General features: G+C 39.3%; 1 protein-coding gene across 8 annotated transcripts in view; it reads left to right on the forward strand.

Moving 5' to 3' along the window:
- LOC5567521 (dynactin subunit 1) overlaps nt 1-12,849 on the forward strand; it is a 31,515-nt gene that overhangs the window by 13,017 nt on the left and 5,649 nt on the right. For 4 of the 8 annotated variants that reach the window (XM_021852852.1, XM_021852853.1, XM_021852854.1 and 1 more), the window contains 2 exons: nt 4,120-4,194; nt 4,582-6,616. In XM_021852852.1, coding sequence (XP_021708544.1) covers nt 4,120-4,194; nt 4,582-6,616 — 2,110 coding nt within the window. The remainder of the gene's footprint in view (nt 1-4,119; nt 4,195-4,581; nt 6,617-12,849) is intronic. The other 4 variants (XM_021852855.1, XM_021852859.1, XM_021852858.1 and 1 more) reach the window with 1 other exon arrangement.

The raw sequence follows: 12,849 nt of genomic DNA on the forward strand, positions 1-12,849 counted from the left end.
TCTTTTTTATTTTTCAGGGTTTTTCAGTCTCTCAATTCCTATTTTAAGACACTCAGTCGCTACTAGCCCTGCAATAAAAAAAAGTTTTCCAATTAAATGAAATATAAAATTTAAATGTTGATGATGTGGATAGCTAAACGTTCGCTCTTTCCGTGAAGTGAATTGTGTGGAAAATTTCCTGTAAGGAAAGCTACAGGTAATTGGGCAGATCACTTACAGCAAGGACAATTATGTCCCAATTCGTCAAAAGTGGAAACAATGAAGTGTGTAGATCATCGAACATGACATCCATACACCAGTATTGATCGAACATCAGTTGAGTGAATCCATTTGATCCTATTTGATTTCAGGCCCCAAGTTTCACCAAAGGTTTGCCGGTATCAACCAGAAACCATGTATGCATTCTTGACTCTGGATTGAATATGAAATGCCCAGGGAAGTCCAGAATCTAGAATGCCAATGACATATACCGTGAAGGCCCCTAACTCTGCGCAGCTCCTAACTCTGCGCACTTTCACTAAAATCCATCAAAATCTGGTAAAATACTTACATTTTTGTTCAAAATTTATTTTTCATATATTGCTACAATAGTAATAAAAAAGTACGCGAAGAATTTTCTTGACAGATTTACGTTTATTACTTTAATAAAAAATAAAATAGCTTTAAAAATATTGAAAAACGTCCAAATTGACTGCCCGTTAGCAAAAATGCTAAGGGAGTACCTCATCACTTAAGTCATTTTAAGCAAATTAAAGAGAATATATTTCAGATTTTTAGTACGTAGGCACTAGTTTATTTATCGAGCAATCATCACTGGTGAAGTACAACTTATTTTCTCTTCATTTTCTTATTCTTCTTAAGTGCGCATAGTAAGGAACCATTTTTCAACTATGTTCCTTACTATGCGCAGCAGGTATAAAACGTTATTTTCAACATACAATCAACCCTCCAGATGTCGATATTAAAGGGAACCATCGACTTGTCGACACCATCGAGATATGGAATAGAAATGCTTTGGAAAATTGTTTGATGGGACCATCATAGTAAGGGAAGATTAAAAAATGACGTCCATCATATTTTAAGGATTTCTACACTCCGTCCCCTCAATCCCCTGTCGCGATTTTTACAGTACCTAATGAATGCATTGTCACATTTTCGTAGACTCCTCCTCTCCTGAACGATGGACGTAATTTTTGAATGCTGCATTGAATGCATTGAATGCATTGAATGCAATAAAATAATTCTGATTTTTTGTATAGTTTCATGAGTCAATATCGAGTAATGGAACATCGAGGTTTGATCGTTGGTTTAGATTTTAGAAACCTAAGTTCTATAGATGTTTTGGAAAACATATGATGATTTCTATTGTTTTGAGAGTTGCACTTTATGGCATTCAATTGAATAATAGATAAAATTCACTTCACTTAGTAAACTTGTGTTAGAGACATTTCACGCTCCACTGGGGACGTAAAGCCGTATAGAGCAAGAAAATGAAGATTAATTCGGAGTTTAAATGCTAGTAATGCTTTTAGTAAAATACTTCAACTGTTATAAAGAATTTATCGAGTGCGCAGAGTTAGGAACCTAAATGCGCAGAATAAGGAGCATTGCAAAAATGCACGGTATTATCTTTTCAATATTTTGAGAGCAAAAAAAGCAAAGGGCTGATTCACAACACCCATTTTGGACACTCATCCACCCCACCTCATAATGCTTTTTGTAAAAAAAATTCTACAATTTTTCTAAGAACTAGGGTTTAAATGCTAGTAATGGATCCCTTAGTAGCTGAAATTCACTCTCGACACTTTTCCGCAATGATACCTCAGACGGATATACGTTTTGTGGAGTCTAACAACAAGTTCAATGTCTCTACTTCATAGTAGGGTAACCAATATATTTTGGACCCCTATATATTTTCGACCCCCTGGGCCATTTTCCTGCAAATTTCCCAGTTTAAATCGAAAGTCAACTCAATTCGCATGTCATTTGAAAAGATAGGACTATTACGCACTTGCAATGCAAAAAATAGCGTGTTTGGAACATTTCTTAAAATTTCTCCATAGTAATTTCCATACAAACCTACATTGTCTTTGGGCCACCTTCAAATCACCACCTAGAAAGCTGAAAATTTCACAGAACACTATTTTAATGGTAAGGAACATATGGGAGATTGGATTCTCGAACATTTTTAAATTTTGAACCGCCCTAATTTTCATCAACCGTTTGTACGAAGAAAATGTGTTTATTTTATTTGAAATGAATTAAATTAGGGGGGCAGAATCCGTCATTTCGGAATTTTCAAAAGCAGTGTTTTCGTTCAAAATCAAGAAAATTTACAGCAAAATGTGTTCACTGTATTTTGTTCTCCAACCAAAACACAGTGAACACATTTTCATCGAATAATTTTTAGTTTTGAACAGAAAAACTGATTTTGAAGTTTTGATGATGACGATGATTACGATGACGGAGCGTTGATTGTTAAATCGTTTCATCCATGCAACCGTTACAATACGTTACACACAGAAATTGAAGCCATCAGTAATTTTTCAAATGTAAACAAAAAGTTTTTTCAAATTTCTGAACTTAAACGGTAGAATTTCTTCGGTTTTTCATTGCCAATTGATTGATTAGACTATGGGCAAGCATATTATACAACAAGTATCGTGGACGTTTTCGTCAAACGTTAAAATATACCAGGGTCCAAAACATATACATTGAATGTCCAGAATGTATTGGTGTATCCAAAATAATGAAAAACAGTGCTTCACATTTCAATTATTTTGGACGTTTTTGGATCCTAGATGACCGTATGGGCATTTTTATCTTGTAGAGGAAGTTTTTCTCTACATTTTAGCATGTTCTTTAATTTGGTTACGCTGTGCAAATAATTAATTGAGACAAAAAACCAAAATCACTTCCTTAGGGGGTCCAAAATACGACCGTTACCCTACTTCATTCGATTTTTGCAGCGAAATATACCTTTGGAAAACTGTTGTCCGAATGCCTATTATGGACCCACCCGGGGTCCATAATAGGAATGTTTACAAATTTGACGTTTCCTATTATGTTATGTTAATTTTATGTTTTTCTGTAGGGGGTCCATAATACGCAAAGGGTCCATAACCGGCATCGACTCCCTATAAAATCTTAAGGGACACCTTCCCATCCCCTTTCATCATTTTGTGGGTGTACCCAAAGGTCGAATCGCGTTTTAGTCTCAACGTCCAAAGAACAATAGATCTTCTTCTTCTTCTTGGCATTACGTCCTAAGAGCCTGCTTCTAAGCTGAGTGTTCCACACTTATTAACTGAGAGCTTTCTTTGCCAAAGTTGCCATGTTTCGCATTCGTATCTCGTGTGGCAGGTACGATGATACCTTGTGCCCAGGGAAGTCAAGGAAATTTCCATTACGAACAAATCCTGGACTGACCGGTAATCGAACCCAGACAGCTTCAGCATGGCTTTTCTTTGAAGCCGCGGACTCTAACCACATGGCTAAGGAAGGTTCCAGAACAATAGATGTTTTACCGGAATAATCGAAAGGTTATCGACGCCAACCCTCAACTACTGGAGGGTTAGGATGATAACAATGTTTGCGTCGGCTAGGAGAACTAGCTTACCGAGAGTATATTCTGCTGCTTATGCACCGGATCCTTCCCAAAATAATGTCTGTTTGCAGATTTTCCTTTGCAAAAAAGAACTAAAATTTCAAACTCCGTATCAGTCGTATGCATAATCTGTTCAATAGACTATTGACAAGGTTCTGCAAATAATGCCATCATATTTTCAACATATTTGTCGCTTTTACTGCTTTACATTATCATTACTCAAGTAGTTTCTTTTCATATTACTGTTTGTTCTTTCATTTCCCTCTGTTTTAAACTGTTGTTCATATGGCCATGCTAGCAAACACATTTTCCAACTGTATATCTAACGACCTTTCTTTCTTTCGTCCCGTTCTCATCTCCCAACTAACAACGATCGATGTCCAACTAATCATCATGACCTTCTCGTAACCGATCCAACAACCCCACTGCTGAATGCCCCCACCAATAATAACTCGAACCCTATAACCCACTGCTCGGATCGCCTCGAATTGGATATCGTCAACTAAACATAGCGTTCGTCGCAAATCGCCAGTCAAGCAGCCCCAATCGAAGCGCGCCTCCATGACTATGACACTCTCGACGTCCAGGTTAATCATTTACTAGTTTGCCTTATTTTACTCCTTGTTTTGTATTTTTCCGTCCTACTTAGTCTATAGATGTTACTTGCTGATGGCTTCTGTTCCAAGCGCACTCGACGGTTGCTGAACACCTGTAGATTCCAATGCGCAGCTTTCGCCACGTGTTCGGAGTGTATCATACAAAACCACGTTTTTTATATATATATATTTCTCGGTTGCTCCTCTGTCTTGCCTTTACCTGATGCCTTATGTTGCCTGTTCAAAGCTTCCTTATTTCAAATCACGCGTGTTCGTCACACACACTTCCGGTTGTGTGATTCACTGTTGTTACTCCAATGTTAGCGGGATACTTTGTCATCTCCTTTGTATTAAGTGATTTCCCATATTTCTCTCTAGCTCCCGAGCATCGCTGAATCGAAGCACCAGTTCGCTGGGATCCAAAACTCAGCTGACCTCACCGGGTAATGATCGTCCGTCTGGTCAGTCATCGATCCCGACTCCGGTTTCATCCATTCCAACTATGGTGAAGGCCGGCGATCGGTACGAATCGCTGCACAGATCTCACATCAGCCCACCGGAATCATTGCAAACCTCGAAGCGAGCCTCATTTGTGGAAACTGGATTCGTCGAAACTCTTAAACCTCAATTCACCCCTGGACAATCGTTGACATCTCCTTCACCGGCTCCCTCCACTGAGGATCGCATTCATCTACTGCAGTTGCAGCAGGAGATTGAAGACCTAAAAACGCAGAACAAAGATCTGGTTGAAAAGCTAGAAACATTGAAGGTACGTCGCGCTGAGGATAAGGAGCGTCTGCGTGAATTCGACAAGATGAAGACTCAGTATGACCAGTTGGTGGAATTCAAGAGCAAAATCATGGATGCGCACTCGCAGCTGCAACGTGACTATCAAAGAGCGAAACAAGAGGCTAAGGATGCCATCGAGGCTCGTGACTTGCATATTGAGGAAATGGCTGAATTGTCAGAGAATGTGGAGATGATTACGCTGGATAAGGAAATGGCAGAGGAAAAGGCTGATACTTTAGCTTTGGAACTGGAAACTGCTAAGGAAAGGATTGAAGAACTGACGCTGGATTTAGAGATCATGAAAACCGAAATGCAGGAGAAAATGGCTGGCGGTGGTGTGATTTCCGACGGAACTGGAACAGGAGTTTCCACCTATGAATTCAAGCAGCTCGAACAGCAAAACGCAAGACTTCGCGAAACATTGGTACGTCTACGGGATCTATCGGCGCACGAGAAGCACGAAATTCAAAAGTTGGAAAAGGAGTTGGAAACGAAAAAGTCCGAAGTTGCCGAGTTGCAGCGCACCAAGGAGAAACTATCCTCAAAAATCGATGAACTGGAAGCTCAGCTTAACGACTTGCAGGAACAAGTCGATGCCGCTCTTGGTGCGGAAGAGATGGTAGAACAACTGGCGGAGAAGAAGATGGAATTGGAAGATAAAGTTAAGGCGTTGGAAGAAGAGGTGGCCGAACTGGAAGCACTGGAGGAAGTTCACGAACAGTTGGTCGAAAGCAATCACGAGCTGGAGATGGATATGCGCGAGGAACTCGATTTGGCTCACGCAGCTAAACGAGAAGCGGTTCGAGAGAAAGATGCTGCCCTGGAAACGATTGTAGATCGCGATCAGACCATCCTTAAGTTTAGGGAGCTGGTCCAGAGATTGAACGATCAATGTCAAGAGCTTCGAGAGAAAATCACCCAGGAATCGAACAAGGTTGTCAAGGACACTATTTCTGAAACAATCGACTTCAAGCAGATGTTCGCCGAATCGAAAGCCTTCACTAGAGCAATCGACCTACAGTTGCGGCAGATCGAGCTAACGCAAGCGAACGAACACGTCAAGTACTTGACGGCGTTCATGCCGGAAGTATTCATGGCTCGTGGTGGTGATCACGATGCGATTTTGGTAATTCTATTAGTTTCTCGAATCGTGTTCAAATCGGGTATAATTGTCAGCCAAGCAAGGGAACGTTTCTCCGCCGTACCACAAATCGATCGCAATGCCATCGTTAGCGGGCATGAGGTTTACCAGTTCCGTTTCCGATCGAGATTGCTCCACCACGTGCACAACCTTCAAAGTATTATGCATCAGTTCCTGTACGGTTTGACTGCGTGTTCGGCCGATACGTTGCTTAAGATTGGATCATCTTTGCCAGAGATGCAGGCACAGGAGAAGATGGTCGATGAAATTGTGGATTTGCTCAAGGCGAATCAACTGGATGAGAACTCTTCTACCGACAATCTTGAGAAGTGTGTTACCTTCTTTAACGCCATGTACTTGGTGCTGCTGTCTGGCGAAGACTTGCTGAACGAAACCCAAATTGTGCGCGACTGCACAGCGTCTATTTCGGCTGCATGCGACTCGATATCGACCGATGCAATTGTGATGAAGACATTGATTCAGGTAAGATCGATTATATTGAGGTAATTGTCGATGAAAAATGGCCGCTATCGGCACATATCGTTAGAATTTCAATTTTTCTCGTTGTGCTCTAGAATAAGCATATATGACCGTACAATTCGCTTACCAGTGTGAAACTCCTCGGCACCGGCCTCGTCCTTACGGTCACCGGGAGAGGGAAGAAATGTTAGTTAGACAACCATTGTTACTACACGGGAAAAAAATGTGTGGTAAAAATATCTATTTTAGCTGACTACGCCTATTCTTGAAACTACCATGGAAAATCAGGCCAATTCACTATGTTTACGGTACACCCCACCGCATTACTGGTACATTTGACAGAAATAATTTACAACAATCTGATTCCGACTACAGACATGGTAAAATCAAGCGCATTTCTGGTCTGCTGAAAATTGCCGGTGCGAGAGCTTAAGTTACCCCCTAAAATGGTAGTTTTTACCGCACAATTTGTTTGCGTGTCGAGACCGACTATACCTCTGCATCTCCACGGTTGTCATGGATAAGTTATTGGGTTGTGAGCCTTGGTAAGGATCTGGGAGTCATCTAGGGCTGATGACGCGATTCATGATATATTAACGCCTAACCGGATCTCATTATCTCACTTTTTGTTTTCAATTCAGACAAACTTTCATTAGAACAGGGCTGTGCATTTTCGAAAGCATTATGTGAAACACGGAGGCTTGGCTGTGTGGTCTCGATGGTGACGAACAACTACGGCGCTTCGTTCTTCGTTCCACACTTATTCGTTTTGTTGCCCGATTGAAAGCAACGAACAAAAAATGTGAAATGTTAGAGTAAGAATTCCGTTTCATTTCATTTCATTGAAATCCATCAAAATGTCTGGAATTGAATTTTTACTATTTTTTGCAATAGTAATGTAAGTTGTAAGTACTTTGTTAGGTAATAACACAAGTCAGAGAAACTTCTCGTTCATTTGAATTAATTAGTTCCTAAAAATAGAGACTACCGATTGAAAGGCCAGCTCGCTGCGTAGAGGCCCCGATTTATGACGCAAACTTGAGTCAATCAGCTGGGGACTGAAAATGCTTTGAATGAAATGAAATTATTTAGCTTTTTAAAAGCGCTAATGGCTGCCGCAAACAGGCTCACTTTCTGGTAGGGATCAGTCGATTTGACGTTTAGCTTAGGTCATTTTATATAGCACGGACCCAAACCAAACTTCATATCAACTGATCCCTGCCAGAAAGTGAGCCTTTTTGCGGCAGCCATTAGCGCTCGTAAAAACCTGGATAAGGCCCTGCGTTAGAATATAGCATTATCACTGAAAAACTAATTATCGATAAAAGGCTGTGTTCCAAGGCTAGCTTGAAATAACATATTCTTGTTGAAAAAAAGGGTCATTGAAGCACCATCGAACTATTGCATTCTAAGCCGAATTGTGTATGGTTTTGTTTTATTAGAATATCGTTAAAAACCGACGCAAGCGCCGTTAGGCATAACGGAGCATGGTTATTTTTAAAATATTCAAATAATTTCTTTTAAAAGTAAAAATCGTATTTTGTCTGAGATAAGCGATAGCAAATGTTTTAGGTAAGAATGGTTAATCATCATTTTCTGGACATTCAACAGCATAATATTCTAGCGGTTTGCTGCTGATCAACGTGGAGCGGACACAATGATAACCAGTAATTACATAAAAATTACGAATTCCTATGATTCTTTCGGAAATTATTCTGGAATACTCCAAGATTTATTCCAAAAATCCTGTTGGAAGCCTTCATAATTTCTTTCAAATATTCTTACGGATTTTTTCTGGAGTTATTCCTACTCTTCCGTAAAACCGGAAGTTTTCCTGTGATTCTACAGTGAATCGTTATGGTATTCTTCCGGAAATACCATTGGGACTCTTCTGACAATAATTCTAGGACTTTTCCGAATATCTTTCAATATCCTTTTGAAAATCCTTCTGGGAATTTCTTTGGAATTGTAGAAAGATTTCCGGGAGAATCCTGGGATAGTTCGCAAAAGAATCAGAAAGATTTCTGAATGAATTTCGGTAGGTTTTCTGGAGTAAATACTTAAGGATTTCCGTAAAAATCTGAAAGAGTCCCATGAGGATCTATGGAAGAATTACAAATGTATTTTTGGATATATTTCATGGTGATATCCGAAAGAATTCCAGAAGTTATTTCGGAGGAATCCCTGTAAGATTTTTAGGAAGTTCCCAGGGTTTGTGGAAGAGTTCACTAAGACATCCGGAAGAATGCTTGAGAATTTCCCGGAAGAACTCCAGTATACAGAAGAACTTCAAACGTAATATCCGGAACTATTTCAGAGTTCCTTTTATAAGAGTATTAGAAAGGTTTCCGTAAGAATCTCAGTGGTATAGTCCCAGAGGGCTGCCCGGAAGTTTTCTTAAAGGATTTCCATTCGAATTCAAGCGAAATTTTCTGAAGATTCCACCAAGAATTTCAGAAAATTTCAAAGGAAACTGAGTAACAAATTACAAAAAAATCAAGAACATTTTCCGAAGAATTACAGAAAGATTGTATCATAATATTCCAAACGGATATTCAATTTTTTTCTGGCAAAACTAAAGCAGTACTGCTATAAAAAGCCAGAATGATTTTCAAACAATTTCTGAGGAGTTTTCGGATGAATTCCTGAAAAAAAATCTTGAATAATTTCGGATGGATTCCCATAAGAAAGATTGTTAAATAAATCCCCGAGAGATGTCTGGATGAATTTCAACAGGATTTCCGGAAGTGTTCCATGGGGAATTCCGAAAAAATCCCATGAATTTGATCAGCATAATCTGACAATGAAAGAATAGATTTTTTTACTATAGTTTCAGATGCATTTCCGGGAGAATTTCAGAAGAATCGGGATAATCCTGAGAGAATCTAAGAGGGATATTCATTATAGTCTTAGGGACATTCACGCTGATGAGTTTCTGGGAAAAAATCAGACAATTTTATTTGAAAATTTCAGATGGATTTTTGGAAGAAATCCTGAGGGATTCTTGTAAGAAACCCTGAAAGATTTCTGGAAAGATCTTCAAAAGATATTCAGAAGAATCCCAGATCGTTTCAAATAATTATATCCCTCTGAAAGGCAATCATAGAAACATTTTCGGCAGAATTCCAGGAAAATTTCACGGAAGAAACGCGGAAGGATTTCCATAAAAATCCAAGACGAATTTCCGGGATAATCCAAGAATAAGTGTAAGTCCCAGGAAGATTTTCGGAAGAATCACAGTGCGATCAGAGTTATTACTATAACTATTTCAGGAGGATTTCCGAAAGAAACTAAGAGGAATTTTTTGGAAGAATCCCAGAAGGGTTATTCGGAAAAATCCCACAGAGATTCTTGGAAGATTCTTTGAAAGATTTTCTGTAGTATCATAAAGAAATTTCAAGAGGAATCCGAGAAGCATTTCCAGAATAAGGGACAGTTCGAGATAGGTTTATGAATGAACTACAGAGGGATTTCCTGATAAATTTCAGAAGGATTCCGTATAAAGGATTCCTTGAGGATTACCGGAAGAACTTCAGAGAGATTTCTGAGATAATCCCAGAGAAACTTACGGAAGAATGGATGAGGGATTCCAGGAAGAATCTCAGTGAGATTTTCCGAGAAATCTGTGAAGAATTTTCAGAATTCCTTGATGAATCAATATGTGATTCAATTTATAATCTTAGATGGTCTTCCGGAAGAATCCCAGAATAAATAAAAGAAGAATAAAAAATAGTTATTAAACTTTAGTTTTCTATTCTATTATTTTCTTAGTGTTTTTTTTTTTTCGTGTACTCGATCGAGAAATGAATCTGTCCATGGTGCAACAACCGCGCGCTACATTCGAAAATTGTCGGCGCTATCCGTCAAACTTATTCATCGAAACCATTTTGATGAATATAACAACACAGCTCTAGATTTCAGGACTGGTAGCGAGTCACTTTTTAGTGACTTGGTCACTGAAAAATCACTAAAGTCACTTTTTTCCTTATCTTATGATAATGAAACTGTAGGCTAGCTGGTTCAGCATTTTAAACTCAAACAGCAAGAAAGTAATGTTCTACAAATCAAGGTTATACTTGAGCTTGATTGGCCGCCCGTGAATGCTACTCCAGTATCGCCAGATCAGCTGCATTTACACAAAGATCCAACCGAATGCCTGCTTGGGACTAACAGACACCCTCAGTGTATAAGTGCTGGTGATCTTCTATTTTTAGGCAACAATGGCGCCTGCCACGTCAGAATGCAGACCAATTTACACTGAAATAAAATCTCCATTATGTTTTATGTGCGGCACCCATATATTTTTGCAATCAAGCTTTGCACATGAATTTTACTGCTGTTGCCCATGAGACCGGATTTTCAACGCATTTTAATTCTACGTGCATTGCACTTAAATTATAAGTGTCTATTACCTTTCTTTCTATATCCAAATCAATTGTATTTTATGTGCCTAATAAATATGGGATATGTACTATAAATTAATCGTCTCAGATGTTGCGTTGTGAATTATTTTTAATACATGATTGAAACACAGGGAAAGTTGCACTGGCGGCCGAGAATAACAAATCTACCTTTCTCAGCTCTGTGCTGCATCACCGTAGAGGGTTCTTCGTTCCTTTCGGTAATAAATTTATCCACATTGATGCGGTACTCCCTGCGAACTAGAATGCCTTCCATCAGCGCTTGGAACTCCCGCATCCGTACATCTTATCGATATTGTCGGGACAGCACGACAGTAAACCGACGGAATATGTCATCACATTTCACTGTAGACCTTCGTTGTCGTCAAAAGGATTGCTAAACATTACTTTGAACTGCGTTGCCATGTTGTACTTGCTGGTGGAAATCTATGCTCTTTCCGGGTTGGTGCTGCTTCGCTTGGGGTCGATTCTAAGGCGTTCAACGACAAGTCATCAGGCCCCTCTGCTTAGGTTGCATTAGAGAAGATATCTGTTAAAAGATGAACAAGATTTGGAATGCACTCATTTGAATCGAATTTAAAAAAGCTACTTACAAAAGTCGGGCGCAGTTCATCCGAAAATGTAGAAATTTCAACTTTTGTCTTCTGATCTTTGCATAGTTGATAGTTCGACAATTTTGAAATCTTGTTTTATGATGTGAACAGCTAAAATAATGTGCAAGTATTGAGAGTTCTGCACTATGAGATAATACCCTCAAAGTTTATTAACAACAACATTAATAGGTTTTATCTAAATGCATTTATAATATATTATGATGCATTTCAAAAATATGTGCAGTCCAAGTATTTTTTAAAGTCATTAAATTCAATTTAAAAGCGGCAAATAACTCAAGTTGAGGCCAGCAAATTTTATGTTATCTGTTTACCGCACATAAAATATAATGGAGCTTTGGGTTCAGTGTGGGGAATGTGATGTCGCACTTATACTGGTCCACTGTAGACCGTGGAGTCCGACTGCATCTACGTCAGTTCATGCGGAAGTGTATGGATTGGGGGAAAGGCATGGCAGAGAGGTTTGCTTTTGTGATCAGCAGACTGCCTATGAATCAGGCGTAAGAAAAGGCATGCGCGTGGAAGAATGGAAGCGTTAGGGAAACGGTTTCTCGTCCGTCTCTGGTTCTAGCGTTTGCTATGAAGGAATAGTTTGTGTGAATGGAAGATAGAAGCAAGTGAGAGATACACAACTACAAAGTACGAGAAAAGGGACGGGCCTGGGATTGAACCCACGACCCTCTGCTTGTGGAGCATCAACCCCATCTTGTTCAACAGATCTAGGTTATACTAAATACAAACATAGGGTGATTTGGGTCTACCCCTTTTGTCATGATGCCATTTGGCCTAAAGCCGTTATGAAACGGATTTGGTCAAATACAATGTTATTCACAATTATGCCAAACGGCTATTATGCCAAGCGATCGTTATGCCAAATGGCATTATGCCAGACGGCCAAACGGGGTAGACTTGGTGATTTGGGAATCGTATAAAGATAATTTAGTCAGGGATTCCTGGCCAAGTGTCATTCTAGAAAAGTTGAATATTCCGTATGAAATATGGAAAATGTGTATCTGTCGGAAATCCGGGAAACACTTTTGGAAAAATTTCAGCAAAACTTTGAAAATAGATTTGCTACATTAATTGCTATTGAACTTTCTACAGTAATATAGTAACCTTGCTACCTGTTTTCTGCAAGAATCCCAACATAACTTATTGGGGAGGTAAGACAAACACTCTTAGTAATTCCAACCACAAACAATAA

Source organism: Aedes aegypti, chromosome 3, assembly GCF_002204515.2.
Source record: "Aedes aegypti strain LVP_AGWG chromosome 3, AaegL5.0 Primary Assembly, whole genome shotgun sequence".
In the NCBI taxonomy this organism is placed as follows: domain Eukaryota; kingdom Metazoa; phylum Arthropoda; class Insecta; order Diptera; family Culicidae; genus Aedes; species Aedes aegypti.